This window comes from Anas acuta, chromosome 2 (genome assembly GCF_963932015.1).
Source record: "Anas acuta chromosome 2, bAnaAcu1.1, whole genome shotgun sequence".
In the NCBI taxonomy this organism is placed as follows: domain Eukaryota; kingdom Metazoa; phylum Chordata; class Aves; order Anseriformes; family Anatidae; genus Anas; species Anas acuta.
This window is the reverse complement of record NC_088980.1, coordinates 100637058-100662781: the sequence shown is the minus strand read 5'-3', so window position 1 is coordinate 100662781 and position 25724 is coordinate 100637058. Positions and strand designations below refer to the sequence as shown.

Sequence of the window (25724 nt, the reverse complement as noted above, 5' to 3'; positions counted from 1 at the left end):
TAGCAGTCACAGGTGTGCTTTATGTTTTCTAATTTTGATTTTTCTAATTGTAAAATTCAACTAGAAGTGAGATTCTTAGGAACCACTCTGTATCAAGTATTTTGTACTTAAAGAAGGTAACTGATTGTGTTATTAGTATTGTTAGATCATTATCAGTAATAGTATTGTAAAATAAATAAACACTTCCCAGAAGAAAACCTCAGGCTCCCCAGAAAACTTCCTCCCCCAAAAAATCAGAAACCTCTACACAGCTCTGATAAGTTAATGTTTTTGTTCATACCAGATGTTCTTTCATGTGCTCAAAGTGAGCATACACTAAATATCTGCACTAAGTATCATCTGCACCAATCCAGCCTTTGCGTGAGTTAACCCAGGTTTTCAGGTCACTTAACTCATCAGAACATCCTGAAGATTATAATAATCAAAGAAAGTTTAACTATCCAGTAGGAACTCTACATCCTGAGGAAGACTGATCATGAGCTGTTGCAGAGGGAGAAGCCTCCTAATGTTATCAGTCAAGCTTGCAAAATGGGAAGCCCTAGGTCAGCTGTCAGGTAGGATGGAAACCTACACAGCTGGAGCCCTCAACATTAGTTTTAAATGAGAAATAGATACAAGTCCAAATGGACTGACCTCCAACATGGCTTATCTCTAATGCTTGTTTCTGTTCTAGGAAACTGTTTTTTTGTTTGTTTGGTTTGTTTTGTTTTCCCAGAATGATTTAATTATACAACTTTTTCAAGTGTAGTGGCTGAGAAGTGAATATTGATACTACAGGCTCAAATGCATAGAAGTTAAGGTTGATATATTATGAAGGTTTGTAATCAAACAAAATACTCCTGTGTGGAAAACTTGCTGCAAATTATTTAAAGCAGTATTTCAGAGTTGCTTTTGGCCTTATGGGTAGTAAATGACAACATCTGTATTCACAAATATTTATGTTGCCTGTATTTAGGACTTGAACACAACTTCAAAGACATAAGAGATATTAGCTTACCAAAATAATTTTCTTGAGGGTTGAGGTTTCTGTTCAAGTTGGGACTGTTGCTGGATGTTATGAAAAATGATGTGTGAATTTCTCTGAAATCTAATAAAATTTCAGTGCTTATGTTGACTCTTTTTCTTTGAACATTGACTTTCTACCCAGTCACTTCGTTTTAGTAATGTTTTAGGAGTTAAATTATTGGTGAAAACGTACTCCATCCATCAAAGCTATTGGAAAAATTTCAACAGATTCAAAAATGATAACTAGGTGTGAAGAATAAAAATAAAAAGATAAAAAAGATATAAAAGATAAAAAGCAATCATGCTGTTTGTAACTTGGTTTATTTTTATGCTCTTTCCTCAACCAATTTACAAAGTCTTTACAAAGATTTACGTGGGTTATAAATGTACTCATACATTGGGAAACCAAAACAACCTACTGAATGCATCATATTACCCTAAAATGGAATATAAACTGTATCCATGACAGTAACCTGCTATAACAGTAATTAATTACAAAGTATTATGAAAGTTATCGAGCATTGATGTCATATCATCTAATTTAGGACAAATTTTTAGTTACGAAAGGAACATCACATTAAGTGCTTCTGTTTTCTGTTACTGCTTCCAACTATTGGCACCTCGTGTCCTACTATAACTTCAAAGAGCAAAGTTTCTTTACCTAGATGTATTTCTTTTATTTAATATTGGAAGAAAATAATAAGGTCCTTAGACTTAGACTTAGACTTCCACGGTCAAATTATCCTATTGGCCTATAAAACCTATATTTTACAGAAGCAATTCACACATTGAGAGACATAATATAACCCATAATTTTTACAGGAATCACAGTGGACGTAGTAGTTTCAAAAACAAACAAACAACAACAACAACAAAAAAAAAAACCCACAAAAATCAGCCCAAATATAATGTTTTGTGGAACTTTATGGAAAATTAAATGCTTCCTTCAAGTCACTATTTGTTGCTCTAACAGATACATCTATATTGTTTCCACCTGTGTTTAGGAGAATTGACCATTAGTCTGGAATCTGGGAATACCTGTTTATCTTATACTCCATTTTTTCACACACAGTTCTGCATGTTCACAGTTTGTGTTGGCAGAACAGGTTTACCTGGAAAAAGCTGGGGTTTATACACAGCCCTCTTTATTCTCTTTTGTTATCCTTTAAAACTGTGCTCTATCAGGGCCCTCACTAGAGCTGAAATAAAACTATTAGTTTGCTTCTAATGCAATTAGCTTAGGAAGTGACGAAAAGGAACAGAAGAAAGTTTTTTGTCATCACAGAATGGTTTGGGCTGGAAGGGATATTAAGGACTATTCAACTTCCTTGGATAGGGATACCTCCCATTAGACCAGGTTACTTGAACACTTTCAGTGATGGGACAACTGCTCCACAACTGTGATCCACAACTGCTCCAGCCAGTCTTTTCCAATGTCTCACTACCCTTACCCTGAAGAATTTCTTCCTACTATCTAATCTAAATCTACCCTCTTTTGGCTTAAAGATATTACTCCTTGTCCTATCACGATACTCCCTGACAAAGTGTTCCTCCACAGCTTTTTTGTAGGCCCTGTTTAGGTACTTGAAGACTGCTGTAAGGTCTCACAGGAGCCTTCTCTTCTCCAGGCTGAGTAAACCCAACTCTCTTCATAGGAGAGCTGCTCCAGACTTCTGAGCATCTCCACGGCCTTCCTCTGAACTTCCTTTAACAGGACCAGGTCTTTCCTTTGCTGCAGGCCCCAGAGCTGAATACAGCACTCCAGGTGGGGTCTCATGAGAGCGGAGTGCAGGGGGAGAATAACCTCCCTTAATCTGCTAGGTACACTTCTTTTCATGCAGCCCCATGATATGTTTGGGTTCTGGGCTGTGTTATGAATTCCGAGTCAATTTAGCTTTATAAGATTTTTTTGGGGGGGTCAATAAAAGGCAACTAAACAGCGCTGGGTGCGTGGGGAGTCTGGGCTCCTCCAACACACACACACGTTACATCAGGCAGCTGGCTTTTATGCTCCTAGGCATATTCATTACTACTTCTAGAAAAGGCAGGGTTATTATAATTAGTTCCTGGAATCCAAACCCTCCCACTGGTGCATGCGTATGTCTCCAGTAGTCCCTCTGGGTGTCTCTTGTGCTGAAGACTCGTAGTCTTCCTCCCAGGCTTTTTCCTTGTCCTTCTCCTTTGTCCTTCTTGGCTGGATATCAGAGACTTATGTAGCGTCCCATGCAATAGTCACAATAGTTAGCAGTTATTCTGAAACCCCCTAGATATCAGAGACTCAAGGTTTACCCTTCAAACCATCTATTGACATGAATTGCTGGAACATTCCTTACAGCTGCAAGCACATGTTACTGGCTCATGATGAGTTTTTCAGCACCCCCAAGTCCTTCTCTGCAGGGCTGCTCTCTATCCACTCACCACCCACCCTGTATTTGTGCTTGGAATTACTCCAAACAAGGTGCAGGGGCCTTGTTGAGCTGCATATTATTTGCACGGGCAAATAACAAGTCTTGAACTTGTCAAGGTCCCTCTGGATGGGGGACACTTCCTTCCACTGCATTGACCACACCACTCAATTTAGTATTGTTGAGACACTAGGTTAGTGTGCACTCAGCCCCATTATCCATGCTGCCAACTATGTTAAATAGTACTATTTCCAATACCAACCCCTTAGGAATGCTGCAGTCTCCACCTGGACCTCTACCTCATATAAGAATCGGAGTCCATCCCCGAGAATAATTAGTCATGACCTGTGGATCTTTTCTCAGAAAGGAGGAGAAATATGTCAAGATGAAAAACAAAACAATACACTAATCTTTCAAAAGGATTTGGATTTGTACCATCTGCTGCCCTTCTACCTCAAGAAAATCTAAGTTATGTGAAATACAATGTAACAGTTCTTAGTCACAAAGAATAGTTCTTTATTTTATAGTAGTATTTTGGGGGGATTCAACTTTTCTTCATCTTTGCTCATACTTAACTGATTAAATGTCTCTGTTTTTGCATATGCCCAATGTCTTTTTTTACAGGTTGCCCTTTGACTCTAGGGTATCCAAGTATTAAAGTATTACAAATTTTAAGTACTTAGTCTATGTTTATAGACTCAAGTTTTATCTGGCTTGGGAGGAGCATATATTCCTTTGAGCTTCTCTTATTTTAAGAACTTTTTTTTTTTTCTTTGTGTGCCAGCATTTCTATTCCTTTGTTTTTTGGAAACCAGGAGCCTGTACACTTGCAATAATAGATGTGGGAAAGATAAAAAACTGTGTAAGTTGCTAAACACAATCACGCTTTATATCTCAAGATATTTTATATTTTTTTCTAAAATGTATGTATTTGTTTCGTGGATGAGTGCATAGATCCTGATATGTTTCATAAATCCAATAAAAAGATCAAACTTTTAGCAAATTAGAGATATGGGGGAGTAGAGCCTAGGTGTCTTAAAAATGTTACTGTTATCTGTTGCATGCTTTGTAGTGTGTTTTTGTTTGTTTGTTTGTTTTTAATCTTAAATGGAAACAAGAAAATTGCAAGAAAACACATTACTGCCCTTGAATAACAAATAAAGATAATTTAACAGTCCTTTTGAAACAGATAGTCTGGGCTTTTCTTTCAATCACTAGAGTGAAAATTGTTTAAATAGGAAAATAGTTCAGAGAAAATCTTTTCCATATGTCACTGAATTCTTACAGAAACATAACATTATTTTTTTCTGTGTGTGAGAGAATTCTGATGCTAATCACAAGAATGATTTGTTATTTACAATATGATGTTTTTATTAATGTTAATTGCCATATTGAAAGCAAACGTGTTCTGTGCATAATCTGCTGCTGGATTTTAAAAGTTCAATAATTGAGTTTGTTAGAACAAAGTTCCAAAGCATATATATGTCCACATGAAAAACATGTTAATTATTATTTTTATTTATTTATTTATTTGCATTTACACTTATTCCATTAAGATTACAAAATAACTTTCTTTTTTAAAAATAAATTACCTAGAAGAGTTGTAGATACCAAAAATGTGGAGATACTATTTGTGGTAACAATTGGGATTAGTGTTTTCACAGGATCCTCTACTCCTTATATAGTGGTTTTCAAGCCATTTACCTGCAAGTTATATATTCAAAAAGATTAAAAACTCTTGATTCATTCTTGTTCCTTGGCTGTTACAGCAGTACTGTTAGGAGAGGTGGACATGCACAGCTCCTCATAAATTGCACTTCTCAAAGAATGATGAGGTTAGAGGGGATGACAAGAGTTCCCCCAATCCAAGCCCCCTGCTTGAAGCAGGTCAAATAGTGCAGATTACTCAGGGTTTATATACATCACATCATTTCTTTCAAGAGAAATTTCTGTTTTATCTGTCAGAGTGAAAGCTGTTGTTGTTATTATTATTATTAATAATAATTAATAATATATTATTATTATTATTATAATATAATAATAAATTATATAATTATATATTAAATAATATAATAAAGACCTTACAGCAGTCTTCAAGTACCTAAACAGGGCCTATAATTATTATAATATAATAATTATAAGTATAAAGTATATAAGTATAAATAACAATAAATTATTATTATTATTAATAAGAATAAGAATAAGAATAAGAATAAGAATAAGAATAAGAATAAGAATAAGAATAAGAATAAGAATAAGAATAAGAATAAGAATAATTCCCTCCCTTCCACTTTCTTCTCTTTCCTGAAAAGCTTCCCTTAATTTTCCTTAAAGTGGGGCAGGACCACTTCCACTTGGAACTGTAAATCTTATTTCAGACGTTGGAGTAGTTTATGGGAAGGATAGGAGATGAGGATAAACTGTCAATGAGAATGGTGTGGCCAGCTTGAGGGCCACACAAGACTTCTTCACATTTCGCTTTGTGAAGTTACAAATTACATATAAATCAGTTTAAATCAGTTTATATATCTATATATATCAATTTACATGTCTTTGTATGAATTGCGAAAACCTTCAGCAGAAGAAAGCTGATGTAAGCTACTATTAACAAGGATTCCTCCAAAGTCAGAGTTTTTTTTGTTTGTTTGTTTGTTTATTTGTTTCTTATGATAAATACTCAGGTAGCATTATACTTAATACTGTTTTATAGTGTAAAATGCTTATTGCAGCATTCTGGTGATTGCTTTATTTTCCTTTGGTTTCTGAATAATCTTGTTTAGTTTCTGAATATAAAAGAAAGCCATCACCTATTCCAGACTAAATTCCAGTGTGAAAAAATATTTCTTTTCACTTATTAATCCCTCTGTGGCTTATTACATTTCAGTCAGTATCTTTAATGCTCATCCTTTACCTTTTCTCCTGGGAATATAAGGATTTATAGGATATAAAATGCTGTGACGAAGTGTTTCTGAAGAACCACAGAAAATGTGCTATTACATTGTCAGTCAGAGTATAGCTCACTTTGTCACAGCATTTTATACCCTAGAAAAATGCATTTTTTTTCTACAGAAATGTTCCTGAAGTTACTTTCTTGTATTGAAATGTTTTGGCTACTTAGGTAGTTAACAAACTTTGTTTTGATATTTTTCAATAGTCCACCAAATGGAAACTTAGGTCTCATTTATATACCTTCTCTCTGCCTTATTGTTCCCTCCCATCATCTGGTGGTGATCAACACAGAATTGGGACCTGACTCTTTTTGCACAGATTCTGTATTCTACTAACAAGTGCTTACTTACGTTTGGTCATACTCCGTTTTAGTATTACTGTATTATTATTATTACTGTATTTTATATATATATATATATATTAATATCTATATATATAGATATTAATCCCACTAGAGGATTAATATCTATCTATAGTGGGATTAATATCTATCTATCTATATATATAGATATTAATCCTCTAGTGGGAGTATTAATTAATTAACTAAATTTAAAGGCAAAGGTGTTTATACCATAAGGAAATAATGAGCAAAAAAGTGATATTCAGTTTTAAAACTATTTTATATTTGACCAGATCTGTACAATATGTGTAAAACTTCTAGCATTTCTATGTTTACTCTTGCTCTCTAAGGCAGTTTAATTACTTTGGCTTTGTTTTATTTTTTTAGGAACTTTAGAATTAAGTTTTTGGCCTTATATTATCAGTTATATTTCAGAAGCTCAAGTGGAGCGTAGGTGATAGAAGGAAGATGAGATTGCATAACTTTATTTTGTGTGTCAAGACATTGATTAATTGTGGCTGTGATTTCATTTGATCCCAAAGACATACTGAACAAACCAAACTTTCCAAACTGATATAGTGGAAAAACTTGTTTCTTTCATACACTTACTTGTGATTTTATAATCACAAAACAAATAACAGCAACAATAACAAAAAAATCAAAACCATTAAAACAGTTCTTTTTAATGATGCTAGAAACATAACTTTATATTTTATGGTTTTTGCAGCATAATTGTTTTTAGTTATCAGACATGTAAAGTAGTTATAAGAGGATTTTTAAGATTTGCATCAAAGGTTTGATAATAAAAGTAATGTGGCTAGAGAAGTGTAAGCAGGAAAAAAGATGAGCAGATAAGTTATGACAGGAAGTAAATGATTTGCATCATTTATCTTTATTTCAGGACATTTTTTTTGGCTGATTTTTAGTTACAACACATGTAGAGAATATAGTGTTTGGAGCCAACATCAACTGCTTAAAAATGGTTTAATTTTTATAGTTTTGGAAAAAAATAAGCACAACGATCCTTGGCTGTGCACTCAAAAATCTTGGAATCAACATCTTTTAATTTTCTAAAATAACACTTTTCTTAACTTTCTAATAGAGATCATGATCAGACCCAGGCTGAGGAACTACGACAATGTGCTTACATTGGCACTGTCCATTTAGGTCTCCCAAATTTACAGGACAAATGTACTCTGTACTAAAATATTAAACTTTACCTTCTATGCTCATTATCAGTAAAAAAAACAATACAAAAACAACAAATAAAAATAGACTTCAATTCTCTTTGTATACACTAGTTTAGAATTTACTAATTCAATACTTCATTAATTCATGAACTCTGTAACCCACAAGTTCTAATTCCTTATTAGTGCACCTGTGAGCAAAATAGTTACCAAGACGATGGTGCAAGTGCACATTCTTCCTCCTCTGTCACAATTTGGATGTCCCCTGTAATACACCAGGAAGCAAAAAAGCCTCAGCAGTCTGGTTGCTCCTGGATCTGGTTCAAAAGCTTTTTGGCATGCTGACATATTTATACTTTTTAGATTGGAATTTGGTCTATACTGTTTCCATAAGCTAGTGGATTTTGAAGAAATTGCTAGGCAGTAAATCTGCAAAGACCCCAGGAAATGATGACTTCAGGGAACAGCTCACTGCATGTGAGAACAGCTGCAGAATGGATGTTACTTCTTGTACTCTCCACTTGTTGCTCTTGCTCTTGAGCTAATGTTTCTGGTTCCTAGTCCCTAGCATGAGCTGTGTGTTCAGCCAAAACCTGAGCAGGATCTCAGGAGTGACCAGTGTACTGGGTCTGGCTGTAACGTTAACTTTCCCAGCAGCAGCCCATACAGTGCCGTACTTGTAGCTGAACAGCAGTGTTATCACACCAGTGTTGTGTCTACTGCTGAGCAGTGCTGGCACAGCATTGGGCCTCTCTCTAACCCTCCTAGGGGGTGGGCAAAAAGTGAGGAGAGAAACATCACCAGGGCAGCTGACCTAAACCAACCAAAGGGATATTCCATACCATGTGATGGCACACTCAGCAATAAAAGGTGGAAACAGGAAGAAGAGGGGAGGGGTGGGCTCTTGTTGGGAAAACGTCGGTCCTCCTCTCAACACCGGCTGCGTGCGTTGAGGCCTTGCTTCAAGGACGTGGTCAATCATCGCTCATTTGTGGGAAGTAGAGAGTAATTTCTTTCCTCTGCACTTCCATATAGCCTTCATTTATTTTGTTTGTTTGTTTTCCTCCCTTCTTTTTATTTTTTCTTTTCCCCTCCCTTTTCCTATTTCCCTTTTTATTTCCCCTTAGTTAAATTGTTTAGTTCATGGTAGTCTTTATTTAATTGTTATTATTATTTCCCTTTAATTAAATTATCCTTATCTCAACCGTGAGTTGTTCCTTGCTTTACTTCTCCCCCTCCTCATCTAAAGGAGGGGGAGTGAGAGAGCGGTTGTGGTGTTTAGCTGTCCAGCACGGTAAACCACCACAACCAGTTACGTATGTCCAGATATTTGGGGCCAATTGTAAAACGGAGATAAACTTTGACAGACAGAGAGATTTGGAAGTTGTGAATAGAATGCAAATTGTAAAACCAAGTGTGTCCTAGTCATTCCTGTAACCAGTTCTGCCCTAAGGATTTTGTGCTACATTTATTTGATACAAATGACGAGCCACCTGACTCCAGTGTGCCTCAAGATTTGCAGGCTTTTTTGTGGGTAGACACATATTCTTAGATTTAGCTATATTGTAAATAATTCTGGTATGTTTGCTTTCCCATACATGCCTACCACTTACTTCTCTCTCTCTCCTTTTACCCTACTCTCTAGCCATGGGGTTGAACAATCCCACACAGCATAAATATCTGCATAGGCATGGGTGACTCTATGCTTCAAAGCCACTTCCACATCTCTAAACTCAGTTTTGCTCTGAGCCACCAATCTTTGCTGTAAAATTGTGCTAGTCTTTACTGATATAGTTGCAGCTTTCTCTCTATAATCCCCCACTCACTGTGCACTCCTGTCTGTGATCCACACTGCTGTCAGCAGAGAGGTAGGCAGATGGGTGTCCCAACTCATTTTACACTCTCTGTTTGTCCTGTCACTTGTTACCTGGCGATGTACATTCCCCTTTTATGAATTAATGTCTCCATTGTTGGCAGCCCTGCATATAGAGCAAAGTTTTCAGGGAAGGACAATCAGTGTTCTTCCCTGTTTTTCCCACCCACCTCCTCCAAGCCTTTTTTCCATTGTAGGGGAAACAACATGCTAAACCAAAGAACTAACTCAAACAACCTAAAAGCCCCAAATATGATCACACTCCCAAGCTATGACTGATTTTTACAAAAATCTATTTCTTTATTTTTTCCCCCCATTGACATAAGTTCACACACTTTTGCAGCACCTGGAGTAAATGAAAATTACTTTTGTTCTTCTTATTATTGTTTTTAAACAGCTGTAGCAATATCATGTGAAGTTCCGACTTTCCAGTAGCACTTTCAAAAAACACATGTAGTTTTGACTTATATATATATATATATTTAATTATTTTTAATAGATTAGACAAAAGAAAATTAACTGGCTTCATCTGAACTAGATACTTTCTGTTAAGATATGGGATTCCTTTAAAAAGAAGTTTGGCTGAAGCCTATGAAGGCATAAGAGATGTAACTACAGGTTAAGTCATGCAGTATGGGATGCAGAGGGATGTTGAAATGCTATCCTCTGATAGTGAACTTACTGGAAAAGCTGATTTCAATGAGCATGAATTAAAACAAGGGAAGTGTAATAATTCTTTTCACTTCTGGTGATTTTGCCAACTGTATCACCAGGTTTATTACATTTCTCTTTGCCCATAATAGTAATCTGGGATAATAAATCTAGAGCTGTTCTTTTTCGTTACAATTGTTTATGATCATAAATAAGCAAAGGTTGTAATATAATGAAATATGGTGTAGATAGATTCCTTGTTTTGTTTGCCAATTATCTGTATGTTTCTTCTTTCCTCTTATAACCATCAGATCTGTTTCTCTAACTCCCTTATGCTGTCCTCACCCCACTCACATGATAACATGAATGTTGATTCCTATACATTACATACATTAGATTATTTAGTTAAGAAAACTACTCTAAAAGGGACTCTGTGTTACTTCTTATCCCTGAATTGTTAAACAGGTGGAACTACCATAAGATTTCACAGGACAGAAAATCCCCACTTTCATCTACTTCCCTAACTTCATCTTATCTTTCCATCTAATTATCTTTTATTAAGTAAATCACGCTCATCAAGTTCCATATGCTGAGCTAGCTTGTCTACTGCTGCAAACTCAAGCTGGAAACTTTCAAACTAGCTGCAGACAGCATTTTTTTTTCTTCTCCATTATCAGACTCAGCAAATTTCTGATACTTAGAGGTCTGCATCTGTAACAAAATGAATGCTTTCTTATCTTTATTATCTTTCAGATACACCTTAGACATTTTTCTTGATTGTCCCTGGAACAGATTGAAAACTGTCACCTATAAAATATAACCAAAATTCAACGTAGATGTGAAATGTTTTACTGTGAATTATTTTTCTATGAAGCAGTCATATACCAGAGAAGGGAAATTTTTTGAAAGTATCATGATAGCTAAAAGGATGACTAAGGATTCATTGTCAACCAGGGGATTATGACTGTCTTAAATTAAACATTTTGCTTTTTATTTCGTCAGTGCAGTTTTGTTTAGTAACATGAAAGATCCCATTGACATAAAAAAGCCCATCCTAATCATCCATCTGGAATCATGAGATCCTGATCGCTTCAGGCACTTTGCTAAAAATCAAAAGATTTTAATTTTAAACCTTTGCTTCCTTTCAGGATTCATATTCAGTCTATTTCTGTTAAAATAGATACAAGCTCAAGTCTTAGCTTTCATAGCTGAAATTGAATTCCCATTGCTATTTTTATCAGAGTTGGTTTACAACAGTCAAGCATGGATATTAAACTAGCTGCATAAGAATATCCATCCTTGCTACTATTAATATTTTGTTTCAACACTCACAGAAAGCTATTAGTCTTCAGATTAAATGAAAATGTTTCTGAAAAATATCTGAAGAAAATAAACATTACATTAAAAAAAAAAAAAGTTTGGAAATGCCATTACAATGAGGTATGGCATTTTAAGGGGTAGTTCATCTGCTTTCATCCCCCATGTTCTTAGAGGCTGATGTTCCTAGTTAGAGTTACCCCAATGGATCTGCACAATACACATTAGTGGTTTCCCACAAAAGGAAGCTGACAGCCAAAAGCTCACTTTAGCTTATGTTTTTTTCTTTGCTTCTTTGTTTTGTTTTGTTTTGTTTTCCAAAATAAAAACAAACCACTGTGTTTTAAATGTAATATGGTATAGCTTATATAGTGTTTTTGTTTTTTTGTCAGTTGCATCACAATTTCTTGCTTATCTTTTATTGATATTGCTTCTATAATTCTGTGATCTATATAGATTGAATGCAATTCTATGATGCTGTCAAAAGGGACAGTCCTACTTTCCTTCCACCTCGACCATGTGTTTTGTGGAAACACTGTTTCATGCAGCCTCTTGTGAAAATATGTGAGGGCACTGATAAAGCTGACAAATTACTAGATGGAAATGTTGCATCTGTTTGATCTGATTACTTCATTAACAGGAAAAAAAAACTAGTCAAAAGAAAGTGTAAGACTGAGAATGTGTGAGAATGGAGGGGATGACTTTTCGGGAGCTGACTAATACTGGTTATGGAAGTACAGCAATTATGCAAAGCAGAAAATCCTACTTCCATTAAGGTCAATGGAAAAACACCCTTTTACTTTGAGAGCAGGCCTGCATCCAGAAGACCTATGGATGCTTCAGTATAAAATATAACGGAAATTTAACAAAGTAAATATGGTAGTGAGATTAATTTTTCCTGATTACAATTAATAAAATTACACTGAGTCATGAACTGCCCTTCCCACATTCTAAATACTCTGTTAAATGTAGTGTTAAATTATAGGGCACTGCACCTTGCTCAGTAAACCAAAAATATATCTAAACCAAAAATATATCTAAAAGTCTTCAAATAAGTGTTGCACTTCTGTACACCTTTTTTGTTTTTATTTGTTTGTTTTTATTAAGTGATAAAACTTGTAAGTTAAATTACATGAGAGAAATCAAATAGATGAAATGAAATCTAAAAAGTCTTTAGTGAATCATGGCCTCTAGTTACTTTTTGTTCTTTTATTTTTGAGAATTTGGCTTTACGTCTTCCTCTGTGCTTCAGTGATAATATTTATTGTCTGTATTGTGTACAAATGAGACAGAACAAGGCAATCTGACCAAGCAATGAAAGCTACTAATTTATTATTATTATTATTATTATTATTATTATTATTATTATTATTATTATTATTATTATTATTATTATCATTATTTAGTACATATAAGAGGGTGAAAACAGGCTATCTCACCAAAGAAATTTTATATGTTTCTATATAGTGAAACATCAAAATATTTCAGTCATATTTCCACTAGAATATTTCCACAGGTTCAAGAATGTAGGTCCTTCAGTGCTGTCATTCCTACTTGAAAAGGAAAAACATGGACATCTAGCAATAACAATATGTAATGTAAAAATGGGCAAAGCTTCTCAATGTTTGTTTCAAGTAGTAAATTATCCTCATTTTACAAATGGGAAAATATATGCAAGTATTAATGATTTGCTGACTTCCCTCTGTCAAAAGGGAGACCAAAGTCAAGGTTTTCTGTCCTAATCACTGATCTACTGTCTACTGCAGCAGTGTAAGAGCTGGTCAGATAGCATGGTCAGATACCAATTAAACAGTCGTTTTTAACCAGTATAAGTACAACATCTTTATAAAGTCAACAATATATGTACATTTATCTTGTTTATAATGGGATAACAGGGCTAAATATTTTTGTCTTTTATTTATTTCTCCCCTAGAAATTAGCCATGCTGAAAGCTGTATTCAGTGTGGATTCTAATTTCATCTTTTGTATTGTTTGTGCTATTGACCTATATAATCTGTAGATTATTATCTGTAGACCTGTATAATCTGTAGCTCTAGACCAGCTTGCCCATAGCCCCATCCAACCTGGCAATGAACACTTCCAAAGATGGGTCATCCAGAGCTTCTCTGGGCAACGTGTTTCAGTGCCTCACCACCTGCACAGTAAGGAATTTCTTCCTAATATCTAATCTATTTTTTTGTTTGTTTGTTTAAAGCCATTAACCTTTGTATACCCACTGCACTACCTGACACAGTCCCTCCCGAGCTTTCCCGTAGGCCCCCTTTAGGTGGAAGGCCACTATAATGTCTCTCAGTAGCCTTCTCTACTCCAAGCTGAACAATCTCAACCTTCTCAGCCTGTCTTTATAGGAGAGTTGTTCCAGTCCTTTGATCGTTCTTATGGCCCTCCTCTGTACTCATGCTAATAGGTCTATGTCCTTCTTGTGCTGTGGGCCCCAGAGCTGAACACAGTACTCAAAATATCTGTGTTTTTACCTGACATCAGCCAGCCACTGAAATGAATTATGTTGACATATATTTCTTTTAATAATAAATAAATACATAAAAAGCTAAGACACTGTTCTACCTCCTACAGTTTTACAGGGGATTTCTAAAAATCAGTTTTGGTTAGGTTTTCTGAAAAACACACAGGGAAGTTAAGACAGATATGAATATCTGGTATTCCTTACCATCTCAGACTAAGCCACCACTAATATTTTCTGAAGGAAGAGTCATTTCTTTTGACTCTTAATTTATTGGACATTTAGGTACAAAGTTAGGATCAGCTATCCAGGATGAAATGTGCTGGCACATTTCGATGTTTCACAAAACTCTTTGAAGTCTTGGAGCTACTCAGCTGTGGTAGTTAAGCTACAAGTCAGCTTCAAAAATTAGCAGCTTCAGCTTGGACTGGTAAGTCTGATCTGATGAACCTGATCTGATTTCAGCCAACACAGTGGAGGATGGCCAAGAATTCATGGTCAGTGGATGAGGCCAATGGTATGACAGCAGTTTGCAGTTACATTGCCTTAAACCAATAAAGAAACCACAGCAACAGGCTGTTCTGATTCTTAAAGGTCTTGTTCTCTTCTCAGGACTTCTGAAGTTTCAGCCAAAGCAAATGATTTAAATGATTTCCATCTTCTCTCTCTCTTTTTTTTTTTATTCTCCAACTTTTCAGATATGTAAATATTTGTAAACTGTACACTTTCCAAGTTGTTCCTTCTTCCAGTGAATATATAAAGCCACTAGCAATATCCATTAAAACAGAAACAAAACAAAACAAAAATACTGATTATCAACATAGTAGTGAATGTCTCCACAAATACTATTGTTCTTGGACAGAATCAAAAAATGTGAGTTTTTTCACTACTAAAAAATAAAAAATGACTTTAATTTTAAATAAAATTTTCTCTCTTTCTCTCTCTCTCTTTTCTTCCTTTCTTTCTTGCTTTCCTGCTTTTTTGTTTTCTTTCTTGTTCTTCCTTTCTCCTTTCCTCCCTCCCTCCCTTCCTTCCTACCTTTTTTTCCTACCTTTTTTCCAACACTTTAGGAAAAAAAATGCATTACCACAAAACAAAAATTAAAGTAACAAACTACAGTAAGATTTTAATATTTAATTATTTTGGCTCTAATGGGCCTCTTTCAAAATCATGTGTGGGGATATCTTTGTGTTTTGGGTGGGGTTTATTCAGATGACAGTTCTGGAAAGAGATCAGGAAACAAGGAAAAGACTACCTTGATTAAGCTTTGGCAATGGCTGTTATGCAGCTGTGTAGTGTTGTTGTGTGGGATGCTGGTGCTAACCAGAGAGTGACAATAAAGGGAGTTGGAGTCTATTTGTCCACGTTTTTCCTTTTCTCCAGTCATCTACCACAATTCTTCAGAACCTTCTAATGAGTGGCAAGTAAATGTCCTGGAAAGTACTGAAAAGTTGATAACAGCTGAGAAAATGTAATCAGAAAATTCAGAAACTGAAATGAAACATGAAAGAACTAATGTCAAAACTATCCACTCTTCAATGATTTGTTTACTGCATTTATTTTCTACATTTCAAATACAGGTGTTAATGCTAATCACTGTAGCATATAAACATTATTTATATTAAACAAGAATGTTGGAATATAAGATTATTTTTTTTTACTTTAAACAATTTAGTCTTCTATTGGTGTATAGCAAGATGTTTTGTTTTGAGTTGTTTTGTTTTGTTTTATTTTAACCGAGAGGAAAAAAAAAAGTGACTACAGCTTTTCCATATCATCATTGTTTTAGCAGTGGGATAGGAAAGCAATTTCTGAGGTGTTGATTTTCCTCTGGGCAAATGAGTAATAGTGGATAAATAATGAAAGAGAGCAGCAAGATTTACTGATAGGATATTGATATTCTTTCAAGAATAATAAGTGAATACACTTTCTGGACAGTTTCTGGAATGTAGATAGCAAAATAAAGCACACCATAAAGATTCTTGATTTTCTTTTTCTTGTGAAACAAGGAGTATCCAAATGTGAATTTTTTTTTTTTTTTTTTTTTTTTTTTTTTTTTTTTTGCTTATGTAGATAAATTACCAGGTAAGTTTTGCCTAGTAATTTGCTACTTGAAGTTCCATAGTCTAAGAAAGAAGGCAAATGAATCTGTGACTGTAGATGTAGCTAAATCCTTTCATCTTACTAGACATTTAAAACATATATTGATTCAATTTAATCTTATCTTGAAGGAAGAAGGTATTTGCATTTTTTTTTTTAGTCTCAGAAATTTTTGAAAGCATATCAAATGACATTTCCTTTGGTAACAATTCCTAGTTATTTCTAGGAATTCCTAACAAGTAATAAGTATGTCTATTTATGCTGTACTCAAAAATGTTACATAAAATATATTTTCATAGCTATTTCTTAATGAAATATACTGCTAAATGCCTAACAGTATTATTAATAAGATTATATCATTATACAGTAAACAGTATAACAGTAAAACAAAATACTGTTTGAGGTTATTCATAAAACATAATTTAACTGAGCAAAGCTAAAATATTATCTTTGTCTTTTTTAGGGGTGAAATTATATTATGAATCAAAACATGAACATAGGCTCTTTTCAGAAAATAATGGAAGAGATGCAGGTTTTTAGGACCCAACCAAGACAGCCTTATAAATCAGCTGAAGTTCGCCAACCAGATGGCAATATGTGTAATTCAAATCTTCCATCTCAACATTTCTATCCATATTCATCTAATTATACATGTATGCATATGAATTACAGCAGCGATTTGGAAATTTTTGAAGCAGTAAAAATTCGGGAACTGGAAGAAGTCAAAGCCAGAGCTGCACAAATGGAGAAGACCATGCGCTGGTGGTCAGATTGTACTGCTAACTGGAGGGAGAAATGGAGCAAAGTTAGAGCAGAAAGAAATAAAGCCCGAGAGGAAGCAAGGCAATTGAGAATAAAATTAGACAACGTTGTAAAAGAAATGAGTATGCTTAAAAAGTTAAATCAAGATTTAGTAAGTGAGAAGGAAAATTTAGAAAATGTAACTACTTGGAAAACCGAATGCAGTTGCTCAGAAATATATCATATAAAACAAGACCTAAACCAGTTAACATTTCCTGAACAAGAACCTGTGAAAGAACTGAGCAAAACCAACACGATTCCTGTGGCAGATGATACAAAGAAGGTAAAGAATGGGGATTTTTGTAGCTCATTAAGAAGAAGGAAATTATGGATGTGTGTAGGAATTGAATTTTTCAAGGATTTTCACCAAAATACCATGTGATTTGTTCATGAGAAATATGGAAGACTATTCATACTCCTCAGCTGTGGCTAAACATAAAAGAGGCAAACTGTTGCCTCCAATAATCTCTTGTTCTATCTTTCATGTTATAAGGTATCAGGTTACCTCTAAATTCTTCACATTTTGTGTACTGTTATGTCCAAAAAATAAAAATAAAAATAGTTCTCCTTTCTTGGAATTTATGAAATGAGGGAAGAGGTGAATCAAATTCCTCTTCAAGGTAGCAAGATTTTTATTTGGTAAGGAGAGCAATTAAAATCTCAAAAGAACAGACTGGTATGAAACAGTACTGTTGGTACCATGCTAAAATGTGATTAGCTTTTAAGCACAATTGGTTAGAGATTATAAAATTTAAGCATATTTCTAAAGAAAACTGTTCAGTCTTCCTAATGCAGATGTATTTTATTTTTTAGTCATTTTTCTACCTGTTTTTAATTTTGCTTGCAGTTTACATGCAAAATATGTACCCTCAAAACAGGTATTATAGTGCTTTTGCTTTCTGGATTGGACACAGATTGGTATGTTATGCAAGTAACTATTCCTTATACAAAACTTGTTAAAGTCCATCACTTGCTTCAATATGATTTTTATTAGAAGTCTAAGAGTTCTTATCTGGAATTTCTCAATATATTATCTGTATGTACAAATTCTGTTTCTGGTTTTAATAGTTCTAGGTTTCTGTCTTCACCATAGTTACAGCCAACTAGTGATAACTGGAACCTATTTGTTTAGGAGTGATACATTAGAAATATCTTGTATACGGAACATCTCGCACATTCACAGAGTGTGAAATGTCACGAAATGACAGTGATTACTCCAACCAGAATGACTTTTTTGCATTAGAGAACATTCTAATTGTATCCTATGCAAGTATACAAGATGTTACTTATTCCCTTTCCCCCCCTACATGGTTTAAGTGTTTGGAAGAGCCTTGGTAGGCCTTGCAGAAGTTATGTTTAGACTTCTCATTTATGTTTTTCTGAAATGTCATGTTTTTCTCTTTTCTTAGGATGTGGAGATAATCAAAGACCCTTTAAGAAGCAATCAAAATAAAAAAACAACTCTAAAGCATTCTGATTCCTTTCCTTGTGGAATTGCCAGTATTTATTTGGAGGAACCAAAAAAAAGTCTGGACAATATAGCCCAGACATCAGAGAATGGTTTAATACATGTTTCTGTCTTGCATTTGCATTTGGCTGAGTTACAGAAAATCTTACAGAAGGAAAGAGAGTAAGTGCTTGGGGGTTCTCATTGGGGAAATCTTTATTTAAAAATAAGTTTTTAAAGACATTTTCTAAAGTAGATATGGTGATGTTTTGCATTTGCAGCTCATATTATGTTATCCTAGATATTTCTATGCTTTATTAATTGCCTTAAGTAATTCAGAAAAAAAAAGTATTAGTTAGTGGTTTTGAAAATCTGTATTTCCCTGTTTTGAAAACATTTCACAGTACTATGTATGTGTTTCTTGTTTTCTTTTTCTTATTTGTCATTTGCATAAGACGCACTCCATGTAGAAGTGTTAAGAATACACAGTTAATCACAAAATCATACTTACCAGTAATGTGGTACCAATGAAATAATATCTAATGTTTGTTGTACTCAGTTATTGGAGTGCCTTGTGCTTAAGAGGAAATTTTCATAGACTTTGATTTCAAAGTCCACCTACCTCAGGCAGTACCTGCTTACATAGCAGTGATTTTTACATAATAGTGGACACTGGTGTAACAACTTCCTCCCTAGGTCACCTTGGGCAGCGTTTCCTGCTTACAAAGAGGTTCTGTAAGCAGAATATACGCAACTTGAAAGTATGAAGTAATTATTTTTGGCTATGCACACAATATGTACCTAAGAATAATGTTACTATGAACATTATTAACATAGTCACCAGTCTCTGAGACGCCCTATGAGTCTTTTTTGGGCAAGCTATCATCTGCTAGCTCACAAAGAATTAGTCTCCACTTCTCATGTGAATGGGATGATTTTGATGAGTTGACATCTTGAGATTCCCAGATTTTCTCTAAGATTTATACTTCATTTTCATACTTCCTGGATCCTGGAGCTGCTACTAATCACTGTCTAAGTGTTCTTACTCCTCTTTGCATTTTTACTTATCTTGCATAGCTGTAGCTTAAATATTTTCTCACATCTTCCTCACTATTTATCAGTTTTCTCAATAAGAGTAAGCCAAGGACACTGCTGTGCTGCATCAAAAGCGAGCTTGGTTTATAGACAGCTTGAAACCACTAGGCCAAAAGTGATCTTGGCAGCCAGTATGATCTTGCTCATTCTGCACAGGACCATTCAGAATTTTTTTTCCCCACAGTGCTCCAGAATTGCGGCTACATTCTCTCCAAACTCAAACCAGCTCATGGAGTCATGCAGAGCTACTGTTTGGACATGCCTCTACTTACCTTACTAACCTCTCCATAAGCAATTTAGATGGTTCTGCTTCAAGAATATGAAATTGCAGAGGCAGCAAGAAGATAGCTCATTCAAGTGAATTGCTTCGTTGGCATAGCTAACATTGCTTCCAGGCCCTGAGCCAGATTACTCAGCGGTAACTCTCATACTTCTGCACAGGCCTGCAGTGTGCTGCGTAGACATACCCTAGAGACATATCTCATCAAATATACTATGGTTTAATTCCTGTAAAGAATTTCTGTAAAGAATTCCTGTGACATACATTTATTTTATTGCTAGTCAAATTTTCTTTTTTCACTATTTCAATATCTTTCTCTTTTCTCATCACCCTGCATCCCTCTATAGTTTTGTATTATGTATATAATGTAAAATTTTCATCTCCCAACCTAATAGTGCTTCTATGGCTTTACTGTTTTTCATATTTTAGATTTCTTCAGAGTCCTGACTTCCATATTTTATTTCTGCATTGCTGTTTATAGCCAATTGAATATTCAGGGATTATAAACTGTGACTGTATTTCATTAAAAATTATTAGAAATATAATTTAAAATATTTTATTTGCAATTAAGAATTATTTTTTCTTTCATTTTTAGTTGTGGTCCAAATTCTATTTTGCTAGACTTTTGCAAAATGATGTACACATGCTACACAAATATTAAATTAAATTATGAAAGCATAAATTATTAATAGATATAAATTACAAATAGGTTTAAAATGTATAAATTATGAGAAGTTCATTCTTATCTTTGGAACTTGGCTAATAGTCTTTACTGTGGACACAGAAATGAGTTTTTAACTGGTCTCAAAGACAAGAACACCTATAGTGCTTGTGCTGCTTCATATTTCTTACATTATCTACTGAATGGCTGAAAATAATGTAGGTGTTTTGAAGACAGGTAAAAATCAAAATCAAACTTCAGTGTTTCAGTACTGCAATACCTTTCTCCAAGGAACCATCATCATTCATTTTTTGTGAATTACATATCTTAAATATTTTCCTGAATATAAGAATGAGCATGCTCAAATAATACTCCAAAGATAAATCCTTAAAGTTATCACTTTAATGAAGATGAGTCCCTCTGAGCTAAACAATCTGAATTTCCAAATTTTTTAAACAGCTAAGTAACACATTTTAACTTTTTTTTTTTTTTACTTTTCTTTTTCTTTTTACATCTAAAGTAGATCCTGTGGATTTCTGTTCATTACTCTGTACATACTGTATATATTTCCACATATGTGCATACTTAAAATAATCTTTTACCTGTAGCCAAAAAAAGTGGTACAGTATCTTTTCTCTGAGGATTTTTGCTATCTAACCATATATTATGCAATCTAGATCACTATTTGAAGTCTATTTCCCAATTTTCTTCAGTTGAGCCCAAAGTTTCATTTAATTTAAAATTTGAATTTTATATGACTGGATTTCTTTATTCTTCTCTGCTATTATTTTTGGTAAATCTCTTAGAATAATTATATGGTGATAGTAGGCAGGTATGTAATTAAAAACAAACAGACAAATAAGCAAACAGAAAACAAACCCCACAAATATACAGTAGGAAAAGGCAGCAAAATAGAGCTGAACCTATATAAAGAAAATTAAATATAATTTGTCTTTTGTTGTCTTCAAAAAATGTAATACTGATTTTTAAATCACTTTCAGAAGGAACGTATTTCTGGAAAAAGAAGTGGAAAGGACAGCAAACGAATTATCTCTTTGGAAACAGAAATATGAAGAACTAAGACAATCTAAGCTAGAAAGTCTGAACCAGGTATGCTAGCAATACATTGTTGTAATGTGGAATAAGAAACAAACTTCAGATTTTCTATGTGTAACTAAGAATAAAATGATTTTTAGGGTTTACGAAAATGATAAACAAGTAGTTATTTATTTATTTAAAAACAACAACAACAAAAAACTGTATTCACCACAGGATCATAGAATAATTCAAGCTGGAAGGATCCTACGGAGGTCTCTGATCCAGAGTTGGATCATCTCTCAGACGCTCCGAGATGGCTGCTCGGGATTATGTTCAGTAAAGTCTTGAAAGTCTCCAAAGATTGGAGGCTGCACAGCCTTTCTGGGCAGCCTGTCCCACTGGTAGACTTTTCTTATGGTGAAGAAGGTTCTGACTTCTGATGCTATCATCAGAACATCTCATGTTCCAATATAAATGTATGCTTGTTGTGTGTTCTCCCAATTTGTACCACTGTGCAAATTGACCTGGCTTCATGTCTTTGATAATCCCTCTGTAAGTAAGGGTATTATCAAAGAGAGGAGAGGCACACTGAAGTCCTCTCTTCTCCAGGCTGAACAAACTGTGCTCCCTTGGCCTCTCATTACAGGGCAAGTGCTCCAGTATGTAACTGTCTGTGTGGTCTTCTTCTGAGCATGCTTCAGTTCATCCACATTTTCCTGTGCAAGGGACCCCAAATTGGTTGTGGTATTCTGCATGTGGTCTAACAAGTGCTGAGAGCACTCAGCTAGCCTGTGTTACTGTAGTGATTTTACCTTGCTAGGTGGCTGAGTTCCACCACAACTACTCTCTCACTCACCCTCCTCAGAAGAGGAGGGGAAGAAGAAAAGGAAAGAAACAACTCATGGGTTGAAATAAAGATGATTTAATTAAATGAAAAATAATTAAGGGAAAATTATTATTTATTAATTAATTTAACTAAAGGGAAAATGGAAAGGGGGAAACAAACAAACAACTACAACAACAACTAAAAAACAAAGGTCATTTGGAAGTGCAGAGGAAAGAAATTGCACCAGCAAGTGATGCTTGACAACGTTCTTGAAGTAGGGCCTCAATGCATGTAGCCATTGTTTGGGAGGAAAGACTTTTTCACGAGAGCCCACCCCTCCCCTTGTCTTCCTTTTTCCACCTTTTATTGCTGAATGTGGCATCATATGTTATGGAATTTCCCTTTGGTTGGTTTAGGTCAGCTGCCCTGGTGATGTTCCTTTCGCACCTCTTGCCCACCCTGAGCCAGCTGGCTTTGGGGATGTTACAGGGAGTCCTGATATGGTGCCAGTATTGCTCAGCAGTAGACAAAACACTGGTATGATACTCTTCTAGCTACAAGTGCAGAGCACAGCTCTGTATGGTCTGCTGCATAGAGTTAGCTCCATCCCAGACAGACCCAGTACAATTATTACTAATACCACGTAAGGTGCTTTTATCCATCTTTGCTGTCAGGGAACATGGCTAGCTTACATCAAGTTTGCTGCCCACCAGGACACCCAAGGACATTTCCAGAGAAGCTACTCCCCAGTCTTTCCATTCTCTGTCTCTGTTGCAAAAGAATCTCCCTTCCCAGGTGCAGAGCCAACTTTAACCTGAACTATGCATTAATATGAGGAGGAAACAGCAATTGGCAGTAGTGGGAGAGTCCCTCCTGTGGAGACTCTGTGTGGAAACTCTGTGTCTCACACTTGACATTTTGAGGTTTATGTTGCTTGCTGTGGACTTTGATCCAGGACATGTGGAGAGATTTCCAAGGCTTGTCCAGTCCTTAGACTAGTACTCCTGGCTGCTCATCCACATTGGCACCAGCAGCACCGTGGATGTTATATTGAGAATGAGTATATGTCTCCGGGCTTGACATCTGTGGGGCCAAGGTATTGTCTCCTTTATTCAACAAGCTGATTAGCATGATGAGGAGAGTTTTGAACAAAGAATGGTGTGGGAAGGAGATCACAAACCGTAGTTAAGTGAACAAGTGGTGGTCAAGGGTGGGAAGCTCAGGGTACAGATTGATAAGAGCAAGAGAGGCTTCAGGAATAAAACAAGGTGAAGGTATACCTTCCAGTATTGATATAGAAATACACATTCTTAGAAACAAGCAGGAACAGTTAGAGCTGTATATGATTACAGAACTACAATATTGTTGGAGCAATTAAGATACTCTGCCAAGTTCATACACCTGGAGTGCTGTGAAGGACTGATGTAAGCTTTTCAGGTAAGACAGGAAAGGGAGGCGTGAAGGGTTGGAAGTTGCACTCAGATCTATAAACAGCTCAAATCTTTCAAGATCTTCTGTTTGATGGTGATAGTTGAGCTAAGAACTTGTGGGTTGAGATCAGAGTAGAGACCAGTAAGGGTGAGATTGTGGTGGGACCTTGTTACAGACCACCTGACGAGGAAACGAGTAAGTCTTTAAAGAACCTAAGTCTCTGAATTGCAGAATCTGATTCTCATGGGGGGCTGACAGTACAACTGATGGAAGGGCATCATGGCTGGATGTGATGCAATCAAATTCTGAAGGATTTCAGAAATAATTCCTTGCTGTAGGTATTAGACGAGTGACCAACGAGTGACAATGTATAGCTGGACCTGCTGTTAACTAATATAGAGGGAAGTAATTGGAGATGTGATGGTAAGTAATGTCATCGTCAATAATGACTTTGAAATCTGTGGCCTGTGGTCCTGAAGAGAGTGAGAAAGACAAGTAGTAAGAACATACAGACCTTGAATTTAAAGAAAGAAGAGGGTTGTCTTAGTCGGGGAACTGGTGGGTGGGATCTCATGGGAGGTAGCTCTGACTGATAAACAAAGGAATTCATCAAAACCAGCAGGCCTCAAGGCCAGTATCTTCCAACTGCAAGAAAGAGCTGTCCACATACTCTAGAGAACTCAGGAGAAGTAGATGTGTCAGGAAAAGGATTTAGCTTAGCAGAGAACTCACAGTGGAGTTCTGATGTCAGAAAGCACTATACAGGAATTCATGCTACAAAGGAGAAATATAGGAACGTAGCCGGGGTATATAAGGATGGTGTTAGGAAAGCAGTGTTCATTTCAAAATAAGTTCATGAGTAGAAGGCTAACAATTACTTTTGTTGCATCATTCTGTATTTAGCTTTCATAAAAACAGGACCTTTTAAATCCAACAAAACTCAAAATATAGATCTATATAACCAAATTTCAGCATAGAACTGACATTTTCGTATAAATTTAACATATCAGATTTAGAATAATCTAGGCAAATTAGTTAACTTTCTTTTCACATTCTGGGAAAGATCGCGAGCAGCTTATTAAATTCCAAGTCCTAATTACAAGGTGGTGCATGTAAATGAAAACTCTTTCATAGCTTTCATAGATGAGCATCCATAGCAACAAAATAACATCTGTCATATTTGAGTTCCATCAGATTTTAGTTCTTTATTTTCTGTTTTCTCATTAAGTATGATTTTAGCTTGTCATACTTCTGCACAACAGAAGTAAATCCAGATTTAATTAATAGTCTTGTTTAAGAATGGTGGTCTTCATGTTTTATGGCACTGTCAGCAGGAATGGAACAACAAGGAGTAAAAGCTTGCTGAGAAGAATTTGAAAATTGATAGCTTCCAGTTTTTATTTATGTGCATGTACAAACATACATGCATGTTTCTGCTTTTTATCTGAGGAACATGCTGACTTGCTTTAATTGCAAACAGGTGTTATTTTGAGCATTCTATTTGTCTTCTGAGATTTACAAGACATACGTGTTTTTAAATTTCAGGAGAGCATTGGTCTGGATGAATGTGACAAATGTCAATGAAATTATATGTGTTCTTGTATTTTAAGTGAAAATTCTTCCTTTATTGAAATATACACATCCCCAACTAACAAGATTTGTATGTGAATTGATATTTTTATGAGAAATGGATATTGAAGAGCCATCCAAGGTTCTTGACAATGAGTAATTTGGAAGGGAAATAAAGGAAAGTGCAGATAAACATGGAATCTGATTCATATACACACTTGCAATATCAAATCACAAATCAATTTATAAATTTATAACATTAATCAT

The 25724-nt window shown here is 35.2% G+C and overlaps 1 protein-coding gene across 6 annotated transcripts in view; it reads left to right on the top strand.

Moving 5' to 3' along the window:
* The window catches only part of CCDC102B (coiled-coil domain containing 102B), a 161309-nt gene that overhangs the window by 6410 nt on the left and 129175 nt on the right, over positions 1 to 25724 (top strand). For all 6 annotated transcript variants that reach the window (XM_068671389.1, XM_068671390.1, XM_068671391.1 and 3 more), the window contains 3 exons: positions 16773 to 17393; positions 18520 to 18740; positions 21595 to 21703. In XM_068671389.1, the coding sequence (XP_068527490.1) occupies positions 16788 to 17393; positions 18520 to 18740; positions 21595 to 21703 (936 nt within the window). In that variant the 5' untranslated portion in view covers positions 16773 to 16787. The remainder of the gene's footprint in view (positions 1 to 16772; positions 17394 to 18519; positions 18741 to 21594; positions 21704 to 25724) is intronic.